The 26,740-nt window shown below is 43.2% G+C and overlaps 2 protein-coding genes across 2 annotated transcripts in view; one reads left to right on the top strand and one right to left on the bottom strand.

Moving 5' to 3' along the window:
- LOC135242191 (uncharacterized) overlaps positions 1-15,355 on the bottom strand; it is a 19,885-nt gene extending 4,530 nt beyond the window's left edge. The window contains exons 1-12 of the mRNA XM_064313155.1: positions 15,133-15,355; positions 12,748-12,915; positions 8,244-8,434; positions 7,024-7,125; positions 6,232-6,370; positions 5,721-5,859; positions 4,797-4,926; positions 4,089-4,247; positions 3,875-3,912; positions 3,429-3,458; positions 2,853-3,019; positions 407-777 (exon numbers count right to left, since the gene is read on the bottom strand). Of these exons, the coding sequence (XP_064169225.1) occupies positions 407-777; positions 2,853-3,019; positions 3,429-3,458; positions 3,875-3,912; positions 4,089-4,247; positions 4,797-4,926; positions 5,721-5,859; positions 6,232-6,370; positions 7,024-7,125; positions 8,244-8,434; positions 12,748-12,867 (1,586 nt within the window). The 5' untranslated portion in view covers positions 12,868-12,915; positions 15,133-15,355. The remainder of the gene's footprint in view (positions 1-406; positions 778-2,852; positions 3,020-3,428; positions 3,459-3,874; positions 3,913-4,088; positions 4,248-4,796; positions 4,927-5,720; positions 5,860-6,231; positions 6,371-7,023; positions 7,126-8,243; positions 8,435-12,747; positions 12,916-15,132) is intronic.
- Positions 15,356-22,775: 7,420 nt separating this feature from the next.
- Positions 22,776-26,740, top strand: part of tspan4a (tetraspanin 4a) — a 71,589-nt gene continuing 67,624 nt past the window's right edge. The window contains exon 1 of the mRNA XM_064312521.1: positions 22,776-22,977. The gene's annotated coding sequence lies outside the window, so the exon portion shown is untranslated. The remainder of the gene's footprint in view (positions 22,978-26,740) is intronic.

The following is a 26,740-nucleotide window of genomic DNA, read 5'->3' as shown; positions in this document are numbered from 1 at the left end:
CAAAAGAGAGTAAGACAAGGATATCACACACACACACACGTGCGCACACACACACACACACATACATACACGGCAAACGAGAGTAAGACAAGGATATCACAAACACACACACGTGCGCACACATACACACACACATACACGGCAAAAGAGAGTAAGAGAAAGATATCACACACATGCAAACATACACACACACACACCTAAGAGTGACAGCTGGACATCGCACACTCACCTAAAAGATCAGGACACCGCTATCACAATAGGATGCCAATGAGATGGTATCGCGAACACACACACACACACACACACCTAACAAACACGAGAACAACCTATCAAAAGCTGTTCTACCACAGCGGCGGACACCATTTTGTGCAGCGAAAGGAACCAATCGAAAGGCGGTGACACTGACCCGCCCTGCACCAGAGGGTACGTCTTCCTGAAGTCTGCGGTCGGCGACTCCACGCAGGAGGACACCTTCAGCTCGGCCCGGGCCAGACGGGTGTCGGAGAAGAGGTGGAGGTCCAGCGCGTTCCTCCGCAGGGGGTCCTGGGTCTCGCTGGCGAAGGGCCCCGTGCCGGGGCGGTGGAACTCCATCCAGAAGGCGGGCCGGCCGAAGGTCTCCTCCGCGTCCACGGGGCCCATCCTGTAGCGGGGCCCCTGGACGCGCGCGGCGGGGAAGCGGCAGGACAGCTGCAGCTCCAGGGAGGGCAGCCGGCTGATGGGCTGGGCGGGCGGCGGGGTCCGCAGGGTGTTGGTGAAAACCAGCTCCGAGCCCGAGTGCTGGAGGGGGGGGGGCAGGGGGGGTTGGGGGACGGGGGCCAGGAAAAGGCGGAAGGGGTGAAGGGCAGAGATGGGAAAATCGTGAAATTAGGGACGGGCTCTCAAAAAGTCAGAATAGTGTTCACTGTGTGAACTAAACTGTGTTCTTGGCTAGAAATAGCTGTACAAAATAAGTATTGTACCTTACTGAACCCGTGTTTAGCAGTTGTCCATGACCATGAAATGCACTTTTTGTACGTCGCTTTGGATAAAAGCGTCTGCCAAATAAATGTAATGTAATGTAATGTAAAAAGGATCCTGCACGCTTTCTGCGTTACCGTTTTCGCATGACGCTTTCAGTGTGTTCTGTGTTCAAATTTACTGCTTTCGTGCATTTAACATTTGAATTCATGTGTCACAGAGGGAGAGTTTTTCTTTTAACACGGACTGTGTTGAAACTGACACAAAATGTCTCCTCCTGAGCTTGGCACGGGGGCGCGTTTAAAACATTACATTACATTACATTACAGGCATTTAGCAGACGCTCTTATCCAGAGCGACGTACAACAAGTGCATTAGTTCACGGTGCAGAGGTGCAAAAGAAACACACTAGAGTGAAGTAAGGATCGTAGTGCCAGAAGTGACCACATAGATCAGGACTCCAACCCTGTAGAGTAACCTGTTCAGCAAACAATCCTACCAAGTACAAACTAGCACTGGAATCACATTTGCCTAATCAGACAAAAACAATCCTGCCAAATAAACTAACGTAATCGTATTATCCTAACTAGGTACACTGAGCTAAACTATAGGCTAGGGAGGGGTGGGGAGAGGTGCAGCCTGAAGAGATGAGTCTTTAGTCTGCGTTTGAAGGTAAAAGGACACGCATGTGCAAATCTGTTTTGAGGGTGCAGTGCCAGGCCTGAATCTGGGAGGTGCCTGTGATTAGATGGTGAGAAGTGACAGCAAGTTCCCCCAAATTATCGTGATTTATCACGGGACGGGTATTGACGATGCATCTCGGCGTAAGAGCGCTGAGCGGGGGAACCGCGTAGCCTTTTACCCAATCACGCACACGGTCACGGATGTAGAACATGAACATTGGAAGACCTGGCTCAAGGTCGGTGCTCCTAGCCTGATGTGCTTCTTGCTCCATTACATTACAGGCATTTGGCAGACGCTCTTATCCAGAGCGACGTACAACAAAGTGTATAACCATAACCAGGAACAAGTGTGTCGAAAACCCTAGAGAGAAGCACCGGTCCAAGTGCAGGGAACAACCGCATAGTTCAACTTGGACCCTGAAGGTTAAACTGATTAACGCCAACACAAACGAGAACAGCAACAACGCAGTCTATGCAAAAATACAAGCAGTAGTTAAGACAGGTGCATTAACTAAGTCACCTACGAAACAGCTGCCTAGTTACAACCCTAAGCTTACAGTCATTTAAGAGATTACAGGGAGGTAGGGAGGGATGGGGATTTGTGTGCCGATTTGTGTTCGAGGACAGGACTGGAACGGCAGCAGAGCCGCGCTTCCATTAAAACGACAAGTTCGCGTTTTTTTAAGACGCGGGTCGGCTGAGCCACTCGCCGCCGAACGCGCGATAAACCGGGGACATGTCGGGCTCGAAGCCGCCCCCGCCCGCAGCAGGCGTAGCTCACTCTCTGTTAGCCGTTAGCTTCGTTAGCCGAGCAACGTCGGTTTGATGGACGGAGCGTAGCACAGTGGGTAAGGAACTGGGCTCGTAACCGAAAGGTCGCAGGTTCGATTCCCGGGTAAGGACACTGCCGTTGTACCCTTGAGCAAGGTACTTAACCTGCATTGCTTCAGTATATATCCAGCTGTATAAATGGATACAATGTAAAAATTGTGTAAGTCGCTCTGGATAAGAGCGTCTACTAAATGCCTGTAATGTAATGGGGGGCAGAGAATCGCCCCGACGGCTGTTTGACAGAGACGCCGTTAACAGACCCGACGACGCTTCGCCGGGGCGCGTTCCATCGCAGACCGCTCGCAGATTCAAAGAGAGCGAGGACCGCGACGCCGCCCCGCCTCGCGTCGCGTCGCACGCGCGAACGGCGGCGTTCCTCACCGCGGCTTTGGTGCCGCAGCCGGCCAGGGAGACGCGGCCCGTCACGTGGGTGTCGTTATGGGAGACGGGGCAGGAGGGGTCGTTGAGCCGGAGGTCTGACAGCGGGAGGCCAGGCACGGCCGAGATCGGGAAAGAGAAACTCATCTCGGCGCTCCCACACAGCAGCACTGAGGGAGACGGAGAGAGTAGAGGAAATTCGCACGTCATTCCTCTCTCGCACGTTCAATCTTCGTGCATGCGTGTGTGTGTGTGTGTATGTGTGTGTATATGTGTGCGTGTGTATGTGTGTGTGTGTGTGTGTGGTGTGCGTGCGTGTGCGTACGTGTGTATGTGTGTGTATGCGTGTTTATGCGTGTGTATGCGCGTGTGTGTATGCGTGTGTATGTGTGTGCGTGTGTATGTGTGTGTGTGTATGCGTGTGTGTGTGTGCGTGTGTATGTGTGTGTGTGTATATGTATGCGTGTGTATGCGCGTGTATGTGTGTGTGTGTGTGTGTGTGCGTGTGTGTACGTGTGTATGTGTGTGTATGCGTGTGTGCGTGTGTATGCGTGTGTGCGCATTCATTTCGATAGGTACCTGTCCCACGGGGTAAAGAGTCAACTGGTTCTGAGAAAGAGGGTGAAAATGATGTCAGAATTATTCAATAATGAACAGATCACAATAACGTAGTTATACCAAATACTGTTGATCGATATCGTGCAATACCAAAATACAAGTGTCTTTCAGAATGCTGTAACACATTTTGATTTATAATACATTAGAATGTGGTAGTAAATCTATTGAGCTTTATGCTATACCAATCAAGTGTTCCAATTGTGCTTTTAATATGTTTAAAAATAAACCCGATACAGCAGTCTTTTAAAAATGGTTAATTTGATTAATGCAGCAGTTGACTGGTTGCTCTGAATAATATGATAATCGGTGCAGCACTCAGGTGAATATATCCCTTGGGTTTTGGAGTTTCCCATTTGACCTTTTCATAAGACACACAATGGCACGCAAAGAGACAGACAGACTCTTACTTTGTTTGATCCACACGCATCTGATCTCAGACTGCAAGCTGAAAAAAAAAGCATTTTCACAGTTTTAAATCTTTGAATGTGACGCGTTGGCTCCCTAGCGCGAGGGTGCCGCGCGAATCAAATCCGACACGGACTTGAAAAGAACGCGCGCGGCATTACTAAAAAGATCTGCGTGTGTGTGAGATCGCTGTTACAGGAAGCGGCTTTAATTTACCTTTGGGTGTTGGCAGTGAAACAGACCGGCAGCAGACGAGGAAGCTCGTTGGGGCTTCTCAGCCAGGCGGTGTTGACTGACGCGAGGGAACCCGGCTCTCCTCTCTCCAGCGCTGAGGCGAAAAGCCCAGGAGGGCCCACGATGGCGATCTCTGATACCCTAAGAGAGTCATACACAGGTGTGTTACGGACAAAAAAATACAGGTGCTTATCCTGCTTTATGGCATTACAGGCATTTAGCAGACGCTCTTATCCAGAGGGACTTACACAACTTTTTTTTACACAGCATTTACACTGCATCCATTTATACAGCTGGATATATACTATATATATATACCGAAGCAATGCAGGTTAAGTACCTTGCTCAAGAATACAATGGCATTGTCCTAGCGGGAACTCGAACCTGCGACCTTTTGTGGTACAAGACCAACTCCATACACTGGCAAGATTCTAGGTGTTATATTTCACCATATTTCAGGCACGGACTACACTTTGGGTTCATATTTGGTAGGGGAGAGATTATACAGGTGCATGATTGGCACAGATTTATTTGTAAAAAATAAATACAGTGAACAGTTGAACGCGGAAGATCAGAAGACTCCGTCAGACAAATGAAAGTTAAGGGTTAACTTTCAGAACACTGCTTTCAACAAAATATTTCTAAAATGGAAAGAAAGTCGTGTCTTGTCGACTACCAGTCTCCTCTCACCTTCCTGATGGTGGGAGGGCTTCGATGGTGAAGTCGACTTCATCATAGGGCAGGACCGTGAATTGAGCGCCCCCTGCTGGTGTCCTTTCTGTGAATTTTGGCAAGGCCTGGCAGGATGCTGCCTCTCCCACTGCGAATGGCACACTTGTTCAGTCGATTTTCTTCCCCCAGTGCATCATCCATGAGACATAAACACTCGGCTCATAACATTACAGTACATTGCATTACATTACAGGCATTTGGCAGACGCTCTTATCCAGAGCGACGTACAACAAAGTGTATAACCAAGACCAGGAACAAGTGTGTTGAAAACCCTAGAGGGAAGTGCAGGGAACGACCGCGTAGTTTAACTTGGACCCTGTAGGTTAATCTCATTAACACAACAAAAACAGCAACAAATCAGTCTATGCAAATAAAATAAGCAATAGTTGAGTAGGCACAAGTGCAATAACTAAGTCAACTAAGATAAACAGCTTGCCTAGCTACAACCCTAAGATTACATAGTCAATCAGATACTACAGGGAGGTAGGGAGGGATGGGGAGAGGTGCAGTCTTCAGTCGTCGTTTGAAGGTGGTCAGGGTCTCAGCTGTTCTGACTTCCACGGAAAGGTCATTCCACCATCGTGGAGCCAAAACAGACAGGAGACGTGACCGGGAAGCGCAAGTGCGAAGAGGGGGAGGTGCCAGGCGTCCTGAGGTGGCGGAACAGAGGGGTCTGGCTGGCATGTAGGGTTTGAAGATCTATCATAAGATCTATCATAACTTCCTATGAGTATGCATTTTATAAGGAGATTAATTTAATATATGCCACTTGTAGGTCTGAGTTCATTTGCATGTTATTGTGATTATTGTTGTTGTGATTATTATTATTAGTAGTAGTAGTGATAGTAGTACAAGAAGAAGAAGAGTTGGGGGCGGAGTTACCTGTGAGAGACAGTTGCAGGGGGATGGAGCTCAGGGCCCTGTTCTCACCATTAGTGTCATTGAGAAAATCCTCCACCATGAGTTCCACTATGTACTGGCCCGTCTCTCCAAGACCGTTATAAACCAGCACACAGCTTATCTGTGAGAGCAGAGGGGAATTAGAGTGGGAAAGAGGGGAACAGCAAACTGCGCAGCTGCAGTTGAACAGGCAGGTGAGAGAGTAACGGCTGCGCAGCTGCAGTTAAACAGGCAGGTGAGAGAGTAACGGCTGCGCAGCTGCAGTTGAACAGGCAGGTGAGAGAGTAACAGCTGCGCAGCTGCAGTTAAACAGGCAGGTGATAGAGTAACGGCTGCGCAGCTGCAGTTGAACAGGCAGGTGAGAGAGTAACGGCTGCGCAGCTGCAGTTAAACAGGCAGGTGAGAGAGTAACGGCTGTGCAGCTGCAGTTAAACAGGCAGGTGAGAGTGTAACGGATGCGCAGCTGCAGCAGAGCAGGCAGTATGCAGCTCACCTCGTCCAGCTGCAGGAACTCGTGCCTGGAGCAGATCTGACACTCCTCACTCTCTGCGTTCCCATAGCGACAGCGAACCCGATCCCCATCAAGGTCTTTCACGCTCAGGTTAAACTTCTGAAAACAGTTTACACTGACCCTGACGCACGCACGCACACACACACACACACACACACACACATCTTATAAAAACGTTGAGGTGAAATGGAAACTCTGGGGGTTATATTCACCCGAGTGCTGCACTGATTACCATATTGTACAGAGCGATCAGTCAACTACTACATTAATCAAAGGAACCATTTTTGAAAGACTGCGCAATCAGGTCTGTTTTCAAGCATGCCTAAAGCACAACGGAAACACCTGTCTTGATAAGAATAGCATAAAATTCAATAGATTTACTATCGCATTCGAATGGAAATGTATTACAGCATCATGAAAGACTTATATTTTGGTATTAAGTGAAATAAATCTACAGTTGTACATTTATTGTGTGCAGCTACATTATTGTGATTTGTTCATTATTTTTATTAAATTCTGACATCGTTTTCACCCTCTTTCTCAGAACCAATTAACACATTACCCCCTGGGACAGGTACCTTTCAAAATGAACACACGCAAGAACACACACACGCACACACACACACACACATGGTATGGTTTGGTATATGGTTTGGTATACCAATGTATTATTCTGTGAATTTATCAAAAAAAAAAATATATATATATATATTTATAATGTGGTATTTTTTTGTTTTATTTCACAAGTCATCGTTCATTCTCTTGCATAAATACCTGAGGGGGGGCAACAAGGCAGCAGTGGGCGGTTGGTTGACTTTCTGGTTGTCAGGGCGAACGGAGAGGTCTGCCCATGACGATAAAACCACATCCGTAGAGCTGGGAACGAGTACAAGATTCAAATGAGGGACTACAGTCACAAGAGGCCATAAATCAAAGTGTCCCAATTCGTCAAATGCAGAGATTCAGCAACAGGTCCTAGCTCAGCAAGCTCATAGTCAATGGCAACATTCTGCTTATGTCTTTGATGCATATGCAAATTTTTTTACATGCATATTGCATTTTGTGGATGCAGTACTGTAAATAACTGTTGTCCGCTTGTTTGATTTACTGAGCTAATTAGAACCTCCTATCATGCTGTATGTAAACTGCTGATTAGAAAACCTCCTGTAATGCTGAATATAATTCACACTTGCTCTTCAAAACCTAGCATGAACACAGGATTCATGTTGACACAAGACCCAGTGTTTCTTAGGCAGAAAAAGAAGAGTCAAAACGCAAGGGGAAAATACACTGCATTCCGTGGGCCTCATTTATCCATAATTTCGTAAAAACCGTGTGTAGATTTACGTGTACTCAGAAATGAACTAACAAAATCCAGCAGATTTATCAAACACGCTATGACGCAGCTTTTTTTTTTCATATCCACTTGTGTACATTGATAAATACCAATCGAACGTAAATGAAAGGCGCGTTCACAGAACTTGTGCTTTGCATAAATTCATGCCTAAAATACCTTGTAAGGAGTTTGGAATTCCATTGAAGGCAATTTAAAGAGATGGTCGAGAAAAGGCTGAAGATAAAAAAAAACTTCTCTGAAGTGGATATGTATGAGCCAAAAAAAAAGAAAAAAAAACATTTAATTCATACGTAAAATTTGCTAAGAATTTGTTCAGCCATATAAATGCAGATATTCCTAGGCCTTTTTAAAAAAAAGATTACAACTGCCGATGACCCAGACTTGAACCATAACAAAACAATTACTCCTGTTTCTTTGAGCCAATCATCTTTTGGTGACTGAAATTTGTGTTGTTTATTGACCACAATAATCAGTCTAGTAGTCTTATCAGTCTAGTAGTAGCAGTGAATGAGTCTTATCAGTGTTATAGTAGCAGTGAATGAGTCTTATCAGTGTTATAGTAGCAGTGAATGAGCATTATCAGCGTTAACAGCAGTGATCATTATCCCTGAGTGTTTGACAGCATTATCATACATACCCGAGTATTTGGCGAGATGTGTGGCGGAAGGGGACGACGCTCTGCCACTGCCAGAGGCACCAGCCGGGGGAAGGGTACTGCCCACTGATGGGGTCAGAGGTCACATGGGTGATGCAGTCGGTCCCTTCACACGCAACTTCCAACCGGGATGGACACGGCTCTGGTACTAGCACACTGGTATGTGCCATTACCTGGAGAGAGAGAGAGAAACCAACCACTGCAACATCAGGCTAAATCTACAGAACAGTAAGGGAACAGAGTTGGTTACCACTGCATTAGGCAAATGGAACATTCTTTCACAGTTCAGCGTCAGTTTGAAGCGATGTCAATTTCAGACGTGGCAAATGTGGAGAAGTTGACTTTCCCACAAAGGCTGAACTTGTGTATCCATGTTAAAGTCTCCACCATGAGCCTCCTCGCCCCTCACTGCTCCCAGAAGCATTTAACAGATTGGAATGTCCTTGAAGATACTAGACCTCGATCGATTTTCCAAATCGCGTGGGGACCAAAGCGATGAGGACGGATAAAATAAGCGATTCCAGTGAACCCCAAGGCCAGGCCCTGGTATTCTCTCAACTGGACCTCTGCAATTCTCTTCTCGCCAAGCGCCCTGCTTGCTCGTCTAAGCCCCGGCGACAAACGCATGATGCACCATTAGCGTGCAATGTTCCCGAACATGCTCACGTCACGCGTCCTTATCGGCTGTTTGTTACAGTTCCCATCACCTCAATGATAGCCGACAGGGCAGCGAATGGAACAGCTCCAATATAGCTCCATTCAGTCTTCACACTCTCCCCCCTGGCCAGATTCCTCAGGAACCTCAGGCTGGCTGGCTGTAGCCTCCGTGTGTGGTCACATTGCCTGTCTGTATTGGCCCCACAGCGGTGGAGCAAACTTCTCAAAGTGTTCAGGAAAGCAGAATCTTTGGAAATATTTCGATACAGACTGAAGACCCACCTTTTTAGTCTGCATCTTAGTTTCCATCTCACTCTGTTGCTCTCCCCACCTTTTATACTAATTTAGGTAAAGTATTTTCTTTTTTGGAATCAAAAACTTATCATATTACATTAAAAAAAATAAAAATAAAAAAAACACTGTACAGGCTTATACATGGAGACCAAAGTAATAGAATAAAATCGAATTTTGCATCCTCCCACACCCATCTGTAACCCCCCATCCATTTAGCTATGGGCATTAAAGATGAAAAAAATGTGTTAACCTCATCCATTCCCATCGGCAAGAGCTGCCTTTGTTTTTTCTTTGATGTTCTGTACGTATGCGAGATTTCTCCTAGTGAGTAATAGGCTGTCACCCACAGTCGACACCCTCAAGAGGGCACAAGAATGAAAGTATCATGTTTCATCAACTTAAACCATATTTAACTCTCTGAAATTGAAGTGCATGAATTAAATACATCACACAAGTTTTTAGTTAAGCCTTATCCCCCCGCTTCCTTCTCCTCAGATCATTACAAAAACTTTTTAGCATTGCAACACGTTTGTAAACACTATTTGAATTTCATTTCCTTATCGCAAGTCGCGTTTTCATTTATTCATCTGAGTGATTGTGATACGGAAACAAAATCCTTTTTTAAATCTATATACTGTCGGCTATTTAATTAACGTCACCCATGCCGTATATAATGGAATAATTGTGCTTTGTAAAATATAAAAGTAAACATTCTATGATGGAATTAGAACTTTCATCAGTGGGCTTGGGTAAAGACGAGCTAGTTTAATAATATTCAGTGCAGCACGAACCACCCATGTGGGAGTCTAATTGCATTTTGTCAAGTGTGGATGCGCTTAATTAGCTCGGATTCCCGAAATAGCAAACAACTCCGGGCCGAATCACGTTTCACATCCAGCAGTGCTTAAGTCAGGGTTAGGCATGAAGCCGTCATCTATTTAATATTGTAACGAGCATGATGTATATTTGCATGCGACCTCTTGATACGAGAATCCTGCTCTGGGCTAGTTTACGTGTGTGAGCAACTTGCATGTTGTAGCCTACTATCAAACAAGCTCCCATTAATTAAAAGTAGCCATTGTCAAGCCGGCCCTAGTTCGCGTCCGTCTCTATTTATGTGTATAGAGCCCCTTTCACACAGGTAATACCGCATCTGAGCCGCCTCTGATGCGGTAACAGGTTCCCTTTCTCACAGAATTCGAATGCGGTAGGCTCTTCGAGCCGTCTTTACCTTTCATACACAATATAACTCAACTCTCGTGAATGAATTGTTTACGTCCGTTACCATAGTAACACACTTGATGCAGGCCCAAAGCTATAACGTTACTTGTTATTTATTTTCGATGCAATCTTCTTGTAATTTCCGGCAAAACAATCAATCAAACAAACAAACAAACAAACAGGTTACATTTTGAAGTGCAAGTGGTTGCATTTTTTATGTTAATAGTTTTCGCGTTCTCAATGCATTTACAATATAGCTATCTGCTACGTTTGCGTGCGCTACAAAGTGCATGAGTCGGACCGTAGGCGTAGGCGAATAGACTACGAAATCAAAAAAAAGATTCAATGTCTTCAAAAGAAATCAAAGGAGAGTAATGAAATACATGTGTCAACTGGTATTTGGGTGCAGCAATACACGATCTGTGTGTCGGTTGAGATAGGTGCGCGTGAACGCAGATCTGTAACGTAATTCGAACGCCGCCCAGAAAGCAGTCGTCGATGCTGCTTTCCGTTCCCACAGGAGAAATGCGGTGGTCGAGGCGCCTCGAAAACACCGGGTATTTTAAAAGCCGTCGCAACGTTGTTCACAAAGACATAAGTGCGGTATCAAAGCCGTCTCGAAAACTCATTTTTTCTTCTGCGTGAAAGGGGTATAGGGCGGTCCAGTTACCCTCCGTTATCTCCTTATACCTGGTCTAGTTATCTCCTTCTCAGACCACAATGACTATCCAGCTTGGCTGAGCGGAGCAGAAACGAGCCATTTTGGCTGCCCTTGAACTCGGGAACACAGATCGTCACAATGGAGAATGGAATGTTGTGTTGTGTATGGAATGTTGCCCGTGCAGTTTGCTGAACCTTCTGTTTCTCCCAGGCAATCTTGTTACTCAGTGTCTGAGGAATATTTTTTTTCATGTCACTCAAGGCCATTTAGATCCATGCATGTCACCATGGAAATGATTGTCTTTTGACCTGATATAGGCTAACAAACGTGAATACCATTTTAACTCGTCTTTGTTTCATGTACTTTGTACTTTCTTTGTTCCTTTTGCTTTTATTTATGTAAAGCACACTGGTCTGCCTCTGTGTATGAAGTGTGCTATAGAAATAAAATTTGATTGATTGATTGTCTTCATGTTTGAACACAAAAGTCATTTTATTGCCATAAAATGATTTTGTTTCTGTTCAGTTCCATCAGTATTGCATTGCAAAGCCATCGCTGTCTACTGACAGAATTAATTCCTTTTTTTTTGTTTGTTGCATAATTCCTGTGCTTTCATATACTGGCCGATCGGTTTCCCTATTCATTCCAACTATTTTTGCAGAAAATTTTGCAGACTGCATCATTAAAATTGTTTTTAAAAACTCCCAAGTCTCAAGCCAGGATTTACATAACTCAAAATTCAATTGAACGCACCTTCTTATCAGTAACATGCCACTCCAAATGCATATTTATCATACTCCCAATTAAATCTGCCAAGTCAGGACGCCCATTGGGAAAAATACCCTTCATTTGCACAGAAATGTGAAGTAAGTATGTATGTCTCAAACCAGGATTAAGCCCTCTGTGACTGAGTCTGTGAGTTAGTATCACAGTGAGCAGTCTCTGTAACAGTCTGTGAGTTAGCATCACAGTGAGCAGTCTCTGTAACAGTCTGTGAGTTAGCATCACAGTGAGCAGTATCTTTAACTGAGTCTGTCTTAGCATCACAGGGAGCAGTCTCTTTAATTGAGTCTGACTGAGCATCACCATGAGCAGTCTCTGTAACAGTCTGTGAGTTAGCATCACAGGGAGCAGTCTCTGTAACTGAGTCTGTGAGTTAGCATCACAGGGAGCAGTCTCTGTAACTGAGTCTGTGAGTTAGCATCACAGTGAGCAGTCTCTGTAACAGTCTGTGAGTTAGCATCACAGTGAGCAGTATCTTTAACTGAGTCTGTCTTAGCATCACAGGGAGCAGTCTCTTTAATTGAGTCTGACTGAGCATCACCATGAGCAGTATCTGTAACTGAGTTTGTGAGTTAGCATCACCATGAGCAGTATCTGTAACTGAGTTTGTGAGTTAGCATCACCATGAGCAGTATCTGTAACTGAGTTTGTGAGTTAGCATCACCATGAGCAGTCTCTGTAACTAAGTCTGTGAGTTAGCATCACAGTGATCAATGTCTGTGTTTTGGTCTCTCATTCTCCTTGTACTTGAACTCTGGGTGACTGACTTTGATTGTCCCGATATGAATTGCACAGTAGCATAGACAGTAACATAAGTTTCCTAAACTCTGTGTGTTGTCTGTAGAGTGGCCATCAATTAGGAAGTTGTACCTCCTGCGTTCCCCCATGGTCCAAAGGTTCCAGGGTTACCACAGCGCCCAGTGGGGATGCCTCACAGGCGGGGGTTGCCAGGACGAGTCCCAGGACCACCGCTGCGCCCCAGCCCCACATCCAGTTGTTCACCAGGGCACAAAGACCGCTGCAAAGCCTGCTGGGACACTGGAGGATAGGGGAAAGAGGGTGAGCCCACTGGCTCACAAGCAAACACCAGCGGTGTGCCATGAAGGTAGGAAAGGAGAGTTTTCGCTGCCATCACCATGTCACCTGACTTCACTCTCTTTAGGAAGCAAACATCGGAAACCATGACAATCACCAGCTGAATAACCAGAGGATTAGGGGATGGAAAGAGACAGAACATCTTTACCTTTAAGGGAATGCCCTACCCAGTGCCTTCAAAAAAACATATATCCCTGCTAGGCACTGGCATTTATGCACCCTAAACATGTTAACACTAAGTTATATAATACACAAAATGCAATTTATTATGGGAGATTGACCATAAATCAGCACTTGATAAATTTAACACGGTAAATAACTTAACATACAATGTGGCTACCGTAGCCATTTCAGGTTAGTACAAGTGCACTTCAGTCCTATACCACCTTCCAAAGGAACGGAGAAATGTGATAACCTTTGCGGGAAATATTGACAAAAAACTGCTTTTGAGTAAGCTACTGTAAGTAAAAATCTGTTCTGCAAGTTAATTTCTGGTATATTTTTATTTACAATAGATCAAATCATACACCATGTAAAAAAGTCTGTCCTTGAAAAGTATGGTTATTGGAGGGTATTCTACAGGGAATTGGATGCTAGGTGACTAAAAAAGATGATGTCCCCATCTGTGTAAATGTAATGGCTTATACTGAAGTTATGCCCCATCTGAGTTGCTTTTTTGCTGTTATATGTTTACAGAATGGCATCTAAAGATAAAACGAGATGGTGGGGGCTTCAGATTTGGAGATTTGGAGCACTAGATGGTGTTGAAAACCACCTACACATAGTGTTCTTTTGGGGAGACCTCAGGCATTTTAAATGGTGTTTCATATTTATTGAAGAAATTCATTTTACTCATCAACGTGTTTGACTTTTTGAAGTTAGTTCAGTGTTTCATGTCAAATGTGCTCAGCTAATTTGCTTTCTGTGGTGACTCAGCCTTATCTTCCGGATGCTTGGATGCTGGAAAAGAAGCAGCTGCCTATTCTGACATCCACTCATCTTGACCGTGTTTGGCAAGAAAATAAAAATTGAAAAGACTACTCCTGGGCCTGTTGACAGAACCTTTTTGTAAATCTGTTCTTTGGACTAGTCATATGGGCTGAACAGTCTCATATTTCAGCTCTTTTTCATGTGTCCCAACCTATTCCCAGAACAGCCTGATTTGTTTCCTTGTTTCAGTTGTAATACGTTTCTGTGGGTTTTCTGATTGAAACTGCCATTTTTGTAGTTTTCACTGCATTATGTACATGGTCCTCCAGGAATCTGGTCACCATAGAAACTGTATATATAAATCTACTTCACAGGACAATATATGCTGGATGCCTGCCGCATTTTACTGTACTTCAGTAGAAAAGAGCATGAATATCCAAACAGATCAAAACAGACTGCTCAGCAAACAAAATAAAAAATTGTAATTCAAATATATATACACGGGGAAGGCACCTGATTCTCAGTGACTAAATATGAATTTCCTTTAATTAGCAATATGATATCACTAGCCATAATAACAATATTTAGGAGACCAAGCTATTTATATGAGATAAGTAACAATGTACATTTAGGGTGTACATGATAACACACACAACTTGGCTGAGAGGCATCAATTGAGAGGCATCAATTGTAAAGCGCTTTGGATAAAAGCGCTATATAAATGCAGTCCATTTACCAGTCCATTTTGGTTAACACATGATCACACACACAACACAGTTAAAACTACACTGTACTGTCACACAAAACTAAGTTTAAATCTCCCACTTAACATTACTACAGTAAAAGCTGAAAAAATTACATCTCACTGTTGTAATCAAAATGTGAGATAGCATTCAGAAATATACCGTGAAAAAACAGGAAGCAACATCCACGCACAAATAGGGCACAAATCAATGATGTCATAGACCAGGGTCCTCAGTCTTATCCAGAGAGGGTCGGTGTGGGTGCAGGCTTCTGTTTGAAGCACTACCAAACCTGATTCTGCTAATCAAGGTCCTTAGCAAACACTCTGGTGGTTGATTAGTAGAATCAGGTGTGTTACTGCTTGATTGGAATGAAAAGGCTGTACCCACACTGGCCCTTTCTGGATTAGATTGAGGACCCGTGTCATAAACATTGTCACATTCTCTGCCTCTGTTATTTCTTCAGTTAGACTGTACAGACCCCCACCTGATCAGATGCAGCTGGCTGATTCACTCCTCTCACATGGAAAACCTCTGCTTCACTTTACAGTCTATCCGTCCGTCTGTTCCTCAGTCCTGTGTACAGTCAACCTGTTTGAGTCCTTTTTTTGGTCCTCTCTAATTTTTGCTTTCTGTTTAATGTAAGAAGGTAGAGGGGAGGAGATTGGAATATTGCCAGTTTGATTCTTGCCAGAAGGCCAAACTGGCTCGACCAGTAATAGTTACTTTAGATCTGAGTGGTAGTTCACAGCAGTAGATCTCCTGACCAGCCTCCCAAAAGAATGCGAGTGGTGTTCGCAGTGCCAGAATGCGGCCACCAGGGGGCAACAGACACACGGCGCCATTACCTCAACTGCTCTGCAGCCCCCCCACACACAAACTGTCGCCCCAAGAAGCTGTTCCCAGGGCTGAGTTAACCGCATACTATAACTTGCATATACTGTAGTATTACCATATGCAGTGCAATCAGTTGTAATGTTATTATTTATTGTTATTAGTATTAGTATTAGTATTAATGTTGCTAAACTGTTTGAGCAGCACATCAGTGTTGTTGTTGTGGCATGATGGGCACTTGACAGAGTGCTGTTCAAAAGTAAACCTGCGGGAAACTGTCTGTTGGTGGTGATACATGTACAAGGCAACGCAGTTTTTCTTTAATCGCTGTTCTGTTGTGGTTGTGCCATTTGCCATGTGGCTATCTGAGCCATTTTTTTCTTTTAAAAAATGTATTCAAAATGGTTATCGTCTTGACCATGAGTGGTAACAACATTATGTAGCATCGGTAATTTGCAATTTTAAAATAAGTGGGGGGGAAAAATAGCTTCCTTTGCATAAATATTATTATTTTGTGTAGAAAAATACTGGAGAAAAAATACTTGTTGAAGCTGATTGTAAAATTTCCCACAATAAGATACATTAGCCTGCTCAATTATGTAGGTATAGGCTAATACATATAAGAAGGTGTAATGATGATAACTTTTAAAATCACAAATTCTAATTATTATTCTAATTAACTTTGTTTTTGTTTTATGTTGATATTACATTTATTATATATATCTTTTTCTCTGCCAAAAAAAAAGAATTGTTGTAAAATATTTCATTAATTGTCAAAATTTGTTTACAAATGCTCAGTTTCCATAATTTTTGCCAGTACACTATTGAGGGAAATTGTAATGTTGCATGAAGATTTGTTAGTATATGACATCCGGCGCTACATTTGCACGTAATCGTTTTGTCGTCCTGTGGTGTTGATGCAGCATTGTCTTCGATATTCACCTTAGAACCGTGCTGTATTCTTAGAACCGTGCTGTATTCTTTGTTGTGACCTCAATGGGCCACATCTGCAAAATGTTTCTTAAATTATTCTTATTTTTGTTCTTAAAAATGTTCCTACGAAAAAAAACAACATTGGATCAATGCAGACCTTTGTTATTGTGATATCCCAGGTGTATGAGATGATGAATGCTGGCTGTTTGTAAATTTTATGCGTAATCCTGTTCCATGTGATTTGCATAAGGAAACAGCTGTGAACAAATACAGATAAGAAAAAAAATTATGAATGCCAAAATATTCTTGGAAACGTTCTTACACACAGTTTACGATCAAATGTGATCTTACACGTTTTGTGACTGAGGCCCAGTGACTGTTACTGGTCTTAATTTATGCCTTAATTTTAAGCAGTTACACATTGTGGTTTTAAGACCTGCCTGTAATGTCATTACAAACAAAGTACACATTTGTATTCTGTAGGGTAATCACGTCTGTGTCTCCCAGACAGACTGTGATTCGTATAGAGCAGGGCTGCCCAACCCTGCTCCTGGAGATCTTCCGCCTTGCAGGTTTTCGTTTCAGCCCTAATTTGGCATGACTGATTCTAATAAATAGCGGCTCAGCAAAGGCCTCCAGCTGTTGAATGAGGTGTGGCTTTGTAGGGGTCGGAGTGAAAACCTACAGGACGGTAGATTTCCATGGACAGGATAGGGCAGCCCTGGGGTAGAGCCGTACTATGCAAGATAAGAGTAGCTAGGCCAGCGTTTCTCAGCCCTGGTCCTGGGGACTGCGTCTGTGTCTGGTTTTTGTTCCAACCACAGTAACCAACTCTGTACTGTAATGAGCTCCTAATTGTTCCAAGTTAATTACAATTTTTGCATCTATTGAAGGATGATTTATCATCTTAAAGCCACATTATGCCAGAAATAGATACAGTATGCATGCCCTAAAAGTGTCCCATATTCATATCCCAGGAATTTCAGTCAGTCAAATTATGCTTTCATTTACTGTGCTCTGTGATGTATTTACTGTACTACATGATAAATAATTCCATTTGACAGAGGTTCCATTTTTAATTGATTCAATTACAAGCTGATTGGTGAAATCAGTTGGGTCTCATTTGCTGAGCGTGGAAACCTGAAACCACCTGTGCAAAAAGAATGGAGCTGTCTATCTTAGAGCAAATGGCAAAAAATAAAAGCCAAACGTTAAAATAAGCTTAACTGGGACCAGGGTTGAGAAACACTGCTATAGGGCCTCATTTGTATGCTATGGCAATCTAAGCATAACTGTTAGCAGAGAGAAGCCCAGAAGGTTAATGTCAGCTGGAGTCAGATAAAGTAATTGGAATGAGATACATAAATTAGATGATGTAGGTTAAATTAGATGAAAAGGTTAGATGATGTTAGCATAATCCAATTCTCGTGTCACAGAGGCCGCATGCCTTCGGGCACACGACTCAGACACGACTGGTAATTTGGCGAGTTTGAGCAATCGTGCATATGTCATTACGCTTCCATTCATCACACATATGGAACGCGCTTAAATTTGCATGTTAACCTTTGAATGTAATTGTCCCTGACTGAGATTTCCATTTGTTTGACTGAATAACAGATTATCCAGGCAATGTGCTGTATACTGTGATTAACAGGTGATCCCACCCACGTTCCACAGTCTCAGAATGAGTTGCCTAGGGAGACCAGTCTGTAAATTTCGAAGCAATACAGAAATACTGAACTGAGTTAGCAAGGAACGAGAGTGTTTTTGGTTTGGTCTGGAAACTTCCTGTTTCAGGTACGCCGCTTAAACAATCCAGGTTAATTTCATAACGTGTGCCTCATAAAATTGTCTCGTTAATTAAATTCGGTCTTACTCCGTTTAAGGAACGCGATTTGAGTAGCCGAGTTATAGAATTGAATCATATCGGATTACTGCGCGCTTCCTCTCTGCGTGCGACTAAAACCCCGTTATACGCGTTATATAAAGGGATGTGGCCGTGCACCTTACTGGATCATGTAACGCGTCGAAATGAACGAAAATCAATATTTTTCGAACCATCATAACGTAACCTGTGTTGTTTTTTTAAAATTTGTTTCAGGGTTTTAGATCACGAAATTATGGCAACACTGGAACTGGCGTAGTTTTTCACTTCTAAAACTCAAGAACTCATCAAAAAACGCAGTACTAACTAGCAAATCAAACATAGCCAGATCGGCCAAAATGAGAGGAGGCCTGGCAGATAATTGCAAATAAATTAAATCGGCCTGTGCCTAGGCCACGTAAGACTTTTAATAATTTTCTTTCTGATAGTGTCACCACACCGACGCGTTATAAATTATATTATTTGGCAGCAGTTCAAAGTTGAATAAAAAAAAATATTGCTAACATAACATTTTATACTTTCACCTAGGCAGGCCTAATGTATCCTACAAGTTATTGGTACACATCTCCGGTCATTTCAAAACACTATGAAACCATTTATTTCTTTATTAGTAAATATTACCATTGTGAAACCCTCTTGCAAATTGTATCCTTGGGCTCCCTGAATCGAAGAGCTCCTACTGCATAAAAGAAAAACAAGACGTCTCATTTCACATTCACAGTTCATACATTACAATGTAAACATTAAATATGAACGTACACATATCACCATCTTATATTATAGCCCGTCAGTCCGTCTGCCAATGTTGTGAGAATATAAACTGTTCCTCTTTTCTCTCTGAAAAATTTTCACATGAAATACAATTTGCAGCTTAGTTGGGAATCTAGAGTGACACAAACCCGTGGCATTAATCGCTCTGGTTACTCTCTACTCTTTCTCTGTCTGCCCTCTTTCCTCCCCCCCTTTACTTTACTTTTAATAGCACCCTTAGAGCTGCTGTCTCCGTTAATCTATGTTAATCCCTTCTGTCTCGCTTTGCTTGTTCCCTTACGTTTTTCTTTTCCTTTATCGAACGAGTGAAAAATGAGTACTCACCCCATAGACATAGAGTACTGGTGAACTCGCTAGGATACGTTCTCATGTGGGGGAGGGCACATGCAACGTAAGCCACAGTTCTAATGTTGTTTTAGTACAATGGGCAGTATTACATTAGTATGTTTTTCTATATAGTTGTAGCTGGGCCCCTAAACGGGCCTTTTTGTACAGTAGTTGACTGCTCCCCTGAGTACTGACATGGAAGACTGTGAGTGCCTGCAGCCTTCGCAGATCCCCCCGGCCTCTGCAGGTGGGCTTTTGTTTGGCCCCGTGTACATCCGGAACCTGACGGCGAAAATGCCAAATCCTCACCACACAGTGAGATGTTCGGGATTACTCACTCTTGCTGAGCCACAGATGTCCCATTGGACCAATGGCTCTGTAAGTTGAATAAGCCTGAAATAACTGGCATAGCCAGCCGTGACTGTGCAGTGTAGCGTTGCTCCCTCATCAGCTGTACTGAAGTTCAAATGCACAGGAGAGCTTTATCATGAATTCCAGACTCGATGATAAGGTGTGAATACTTTTGGAATTGAGCCACGACAGTCATTAAGCATTTGGCATGAAATAAGAAATGTTATTAAACCCACTGGTAGTGGTAGCAACATTCTGGAGATATTTCCCCCTTGTTGTGAGAAATGTGTGTCTGGAAAAAAGTTATTAAGATCCTGAGACCTGGTTTAAGTATTCAAAACATTTTGACATAAAAAAAACACATTGCAGTGAAATTATTTTCAGTTACTTATTTTTTTAATTGAATGTCCCGTATAATTTGGGTTGCAGCATATTAGAACATATTGTTCTTGAGCTTAAACTCAGAGACTTGTGTCCCCTACAGGGGACAGAAATGAATTGGCGGGTCTTGGGTGGATCTATCAGTCTAAGTAGACTTATCTCAGTCTAACATGGGACGCTCCCCGCAACTCTGGCACACTTATGTATGCAACTCTTGTTCACTTGCGCGCCAGCCCACTCCGAATTCGCGTGAACTAAAGACCGAGCTGCACAATATTGGAAACTGAGCATATCGCATATCAACTAGGGCACTTAGTGCTACAAGCACTGTATGAGAGGTGTTTTTAAAATGAACGTTTGGCTGTGAGCTGTGCGCCAAATCTATCAACGACTGAAAGACCGGCTTGAGCCGGAGCCTCGAGAGGAAACTGCTAAAAGCAGCATGTGGCCTGACTGAAAGCTGGTTTCCTTCCACACGGGCTCCGCACCCTCCCCGTCGCTCCTCGAGAGGAAGCCGAAAGCAGAGACAAGGCCAGACCCCGCTCACCCTGACGAGGGAGCAGGCTGTGAACGTTTTCCTGCACGCGAATTTCGAGAATCGTCGGCGTCGTATAAAAATAAAATCGGAGTCAAGGCTAAACAGATTTTCCCGCCCCGCCCTTTTAAATGCCTTTTTTGGCATTAGGGGATAGAGCGAGAAACCCGCTGAGCGTGGCTGGCGTGTTGGATTAAATTTGGAAATTGTTGCGCGCTTGAATATTTGTGCTGCGGGAGACCTGTTTGGTCAGAATTTATTAGGATGCGCAAACATTTCTCAGGTTTCCGCAAGAAGCGCTGATAGCAGTTAACGGTCCGTTCCAAATTAACGAGGCGTATGAAAGCAGAAGATGGAGTGCAAGAAGTGACACATTAATGAAGCTTACGTATGAAAGATGGACGAAACGACAGCAATGACACGTTATCTCATTTAATTTAGTCATTCTTGAATTTAATTATTTGTAAGTCAATGAGTTGGCAACACTGTGTAATATACAAAAAAGCTTGAAATCGAAAGGGAAATAAATCACATGCCTGAGGTGTTTCCCATAGAGTTGCCATTTCCTAAAGAGTTGATCACATGATTAACCTGACACTGAATAGTATACAAAATGTATTATACTTGTATATGTTTCATAAGTTTTTCGATTAGTTGGTGTTTTTTTCTTTGTAATGAGGAGTAATGGCTCAGAAAATGTGGCGTGTTTGCACTGGCAATTTGAAGAGACTTGGTGGGATGTTATAACTTGTTAAGCACAACAACATACAGGGAAAAACCAAAGATTTGCACTGCAAACAGGAGTAAAAGTAAGGTTCAAGTAAAACACACATTCAAATTCCTTTTAGTGTGACCATGAAGGGTAGTGGTGAATCTGCTCATACAGTATCTATAAAAACAGTGAAAAATCTCACAATTCATTTTCAGAAATATTTCAGATGAAGGTACTGTGGGTTTTAGTTTAGTATTTTTACAGTACTCAAATTTTTAATAATTACTCAAACAGTTCTCAAAAATATTATAAATATGGATAAATTCCATATTCCTACACCATCTCTGCTTTCATTCTCATTAATATTTCAGATCAAAGACCTTGGTCAAGACATGCTACTCCAACAGTGAAGAGGTCAGGTACATGTGCACACCCTCAAGCTGAATCAGGTATATCAGGTATATAATCAGGTATGAAAACCAGATCACCCATTTGAATTATTACAGAGGGTATACTGTTGTAGGAGAGGAAAATAAGAAAGGTAGTAATCATCCACAACATGTTTTAGAATGATATACAGAATAAATATGCGCATGTAAAAAATATTCAAAGGATATAACGTTAATAGACTAAAGTAAATGTTTACTATGATGACTTATGCAGGAATATGGAATTTTTTTCCCCAATAGACATTATATCAGGGTAATTCATACTACACTTTGACGCCTCTTGTTGACATTTCACAAACCTACTGTTAAAATTGGAGAACTGACTGCAGACATCATCATTCAAATGCAGAGGTAAGTAACGTAGATGCACATTGTCATTACGTGCTACAAAGTCTCATAGGAGAAATACAGTAACAGTGCATAACTTCAAAAAATATGATAATTATGCTTTTAAAAGTACTGCAGTTTACCAGCTTATTGATAGTCTTCCCACAATGAAACGTCTGCTATTATGCTATAACACATAACCAGGGCTTTACAGTCACAAGAGATGGTCATTTGGTCCATCAGGTAACCCAAGGGTAGAGAAAAAACATTGAGTTCAATTAGCTCTGGCAAAAGATATTTTATCTTTTTCGCATTTTGTCCATTTAGGACTCGCATCCATATTCTAGCTCTATTTGCAATAAAGATGGCAGTTTGTTTAACTGAGTTTGTTTATTGAACTGCATCAACAGCTATTTTTAAAGCAACTCCACGCTAAATTGCGCATGTTTGCAATATGGTGGGCCAACACTTTAGCTTGATTTTCATGGAGTCACTAGATGGCACTGTTGCAACACCATTCACAGCTCAAAAATGTTTTTGTTAGGATATGTCACATTTTTTGTTAAATCCCCACATTTTTGGCAGACGGCCGTTACACTGTGGGAAAGCAAGAGGGGAGGTACTGCATTCAGAAGTTTATTTAGAGAGAGAGAGAGAGACAGAGACATAGAGAGAGAGCAAGGGAGGGAGAGAGACAGAGAGAGAACATTAAATGCAAGAGAGAAAGTTAACAGACGCTGTAAACAGAGGAACTGTTCTCTGAAGTTTTCTGAAGGGGAGAGGAACAACTGGGAGAACCACAGACACAGGGATCCAAAGAGTGAGAGGTAAGGATCTTTACCACGGACATGGCTAGCATACAGTCATACGGAATTTCTCTCACTTTATCTTTTTCTCCCTGACTCTAACCCCCCCCCCCCCCCCCCCCCACACATACAGGCACATACTTACTATTCTACAGTTGCACGTAGTGACGTTCATAGCCAAATGTGAACTTGCACCAAGGTGAACGAAAGCGACAGCTTTTCAACTGACAAACTTAACATTTCTGAGTAAAGTGAAACAAATCCAAGAGACAGACAGACAGACAGAGAGAGAGAGAGAGAGAGACATGGGGCGTGTGTGTAAGGAGAGCATCTGGACAGATTTGTGACTGGGAGGAGGTGAGAATGAAGATGGTTTAACGCTTGGATTTGACATGTTTGATGCGCGGGGGAGAGTTCCTTGGGCAGATTGCTGGAACACTGTGTGTCCGAGTTAAAGACTCTGTCAGCGGCCCAGAAACACCACTGCCTCTGAGCTGATTTACAAGTTGCACAGTTTTCAACGTACGGTTCGTAAAATGGGGCGCCTCGGGGGTGGTAGGGCTGCGCGTTCGGTAAAGTGGAGGCCTTTGGGGAGTGTGGGCATGTACAGTCAGACGGGGGGCAGGGCTTGGGAAGTGGGGAGGTGAACGTATCTTAGCCGGTTGACTAAAACAGCGCCCCGAAGGCAGGTTTTTTTTTGTTTTTTTTTTTCTCATGTAGACCAGGAGAGGAGAATGCTGTTCTAAAAGAATGCGTTAAAAAAAAAAAGATGGTGTACATTAACTATCCTAAGCAGTTTACCTGTTGTAGCCTCTTGCAGGAATGTGTAAAGCGCTCTCTCTGATTTGTATGCATGTTGAAGTCCTCTGGATAGAGGCTGTAAGAACCTATAATGAAGGCAATGAATGAATGTTGCAATCCATGGAGGGAGATGGGAGTTGGATGGAGATTGTAACTCGTGGTGGACCGGAGGGGTGGGGGTGTAGAGGTGCGAATGCAGACCCGCCTCCATGGACTCCCCTTGAGCGCATGCTAAAACGGGGTAAGGAATAGATGACGGCACATTGACCAACACATTCACAGATGCGTATCCGAATCGCTGTGAGCTTGCCTGTGTGCGATATGAGCATTCACTCCCCTGAAAGTGTAAAACAGGGAGAAAGAAAGAAGACTAATTAGACCATAGCAATGGTGAGAATGCGTATCCGTAAGTCAGTGAGAATAGGAGTTGCTTGCTAATGGCAGTGTTAATAAAATGTGATAACAGATAACTTAAAGGCTGAAAAATTAAAGCCTGATGGTTAATTGCGCACAGCAGTTGCTGTCATGATCCTATTGATTATTAAGGCAGGTTATGGTAGTTTAATGATTATTAAGGCAGGTTATGGTAGTGTATTGATTATTAAGGCAGGTTATGGTAGTTTATTGATTATTAAGGCAGGTTATGGTAGTTTAATGATTATTAAGGCAGGTTATGGTAGTGTATTGATTATTAAGGCAGGTTATGGTAGTTTATTGATTATTAAGGCAGGTTATGGTAGTTTATTGATTATTAAGGCAGGTTATGGTAGTTTATTGATTATTAAGGCAGGTTATGGTAGTTTATTGATTATTAAGGCAGGTTATGGTAGTTTATAGAGGATTTATGGAGGGCACTGTCGAGTATTGAGGAAGGTTATATCTCTCTCTGGATTAATGCAATTAATGCAATTAATTGTTGAAGGTTTTAGTTGGTTGAATCACGATGCTGTTAATTGATAAGAAAGGCTTTAGCAGCTTGCATGATGCGATTGATTATTGGGGAAGGCAACTGCAGTTGTCATTAATTGATAAGGAAGGTTTCTGCAGGTTGCGGCGCGACTCGATTGATTATTTGAGGAAGGTCGTAGCGGTTGCTAGCGTGATGCTATCTGCGGTCGTGTCGGACGGGGCTGAAGTTCTTTTGTGAAGTGGAAGGCCTTCATCGAGAAATACGCTTTCCGAAGGGCTCTGTTTCGCTATCAGATACAGCTGTTGACCCCAAGGATCTTGCGACCCGTGTTTAAAATTTGTTGCGTCTTCCCCAGATTTCAGCCCAGATCCGACGGTGTCATAACGCTCCCAGTTATGGAGCGTTTCTGTTTCTGTCCTCTACAGTGGACCCTTTCTTCGCTTCTGCTCGTCCTCCTGTTTTCACCTTCAGTAAATATGGGCGGAGGAGAGGGTTATTTATTTATCAAACAACGTGTCCTTGGTTTTCTTTGTATTAAGCTCGCGTCGTGATTTAGCGCCTCCCTGCTACGTCCTCGGAGGCGCCGCCAAGGTTATTTTCGTCGTAAATCACAAGACCGGCCAGCGCCGTGTCCACCTGTGTTTCCGCTAGGTGCGATTTTATAATGGCGTTTGGCTGAAAGAAATAAGGCATGTGATGTAAATATAAAAGCGGGTCTAAAAAATGGCTTTAAACTTGCTCGGTTTCCGGGTGAAGGTTGGTATTAGGAAGTCAGGAGACTGTTGATAGATGAGCTGAGAGCGCAGTCAGTTTGCAGGGCCTCAGTATTTTCACAAAGTTTAATATAGGCCTACGCTATGTAGGGCTCCAAATAAATTGTACCCCTCTCGGGTCAGGATGCAAGGCATACAGTTTGAGTCCAGATGAAACACACTTTCTGTGAAATGTACGAAGCCACATGTGTCGCCTCAGAAAGACAAACAAGCTAAAAAGAAAAGAAAATTTCAGAAACGGTATAAAATACAGTTAGAAAGACTGCAGCACAAAAAGTATGTTCACTCGGTCATTTCAGTTAGTACGTTCAGTCAGTGCTGTGCTTGAACTGAATCAAAGAGCCATACATGCAAAATGTGAAATACTGGGGTCAGTGCCAGAGATTTCGGCCTCATTCAGATCATTCAACTGACACAACGTTCTGTTACATTTCAAACACTTTGTCTGTAGAGCTGACAGTTCACTCCGGACCACATTTTGCAGCGGTTTTGTGGCTGCGCTGTGGGGGTTTGGTACCGTTTGTTCCACTAGATTTTTCGCTGGGGTAATGTCTTTCCGTGAGCTAGAGCAGGTAATTGGCCCACCGTGTGTAGGCCATTGCTAGTTTCATTCTACGTTCAGATGAGTCCCATTTCCATTCCGTAAAACGTTCACGGAGTTTGGAGCGCTTGGATATCCACATTCCCTCTGGCATCTAAGCCTCAAGGAATACCATATTTAAAACAACTATATTTAGCATAATTGATAATGAGAGTGTATGTATGTCTTCTTTTTCAATGCTACTTGGCAGGAATTCTAGTTCAGTGTTATGATAGCGGCTTAAAACTATCCACACTCTTAGCCTAGTAGCGTGAAATATAATGTTTCAGAGGCTGCCGTGATTTTACAGCGTTCCCCTAACTGCGGCAAATTGAGTCGGCCATTATCCCAAGGCAACTGCCGCAGCTCGCGAACAGAAACGTTCCTTCTGGAGTCCCGAAAGACTGCAGGGCTGAGAGCGGGAGAGGGAGAGAAAGGGGGTCTTTGTTGACTGCCGGGAAAGAAAGCAATCCCTGTAGAGAATGAGAGCGAGGCTTTCTCCCGGGCGGAGAAAGCCCCTCTTTTAAAAGGAATAACATACTAGCATTCCTTTAAAATATTCCCTCCCCTGGTGTTGAGGATAAAGAAAACGGAATCCCCTGAAAGCAATAATTTAACAAGAAACGAGAGGGGGGCCCCACGGCCGCCCAGAGCATAACAGTTTGGGGCACTCGGGGGAGCGTTGTGTGTTCTGCAAATCTTTACTGTTGGGATTCATGT

The sequence above is a fragment of the Anguilla rostrata genome, chromosome 16 (assembly GCF_018555375.3).
Source record: "Anguilla rostrata isolate EN2019 chromosome 16, ASM1855537v3, whole genome shotgun sequence".
Classification (NCBI taxonomy): Eukaryota; Metazoa; Chordata; class Actinopteri; order Anguilliformes; family Anguillidae; genus Anguilla; species Anguilla rostrata.
Note: the sequence above shows the minus strand (reverse complement) of the source record. Positions and strands in the feature narration are given on the sequence as shown.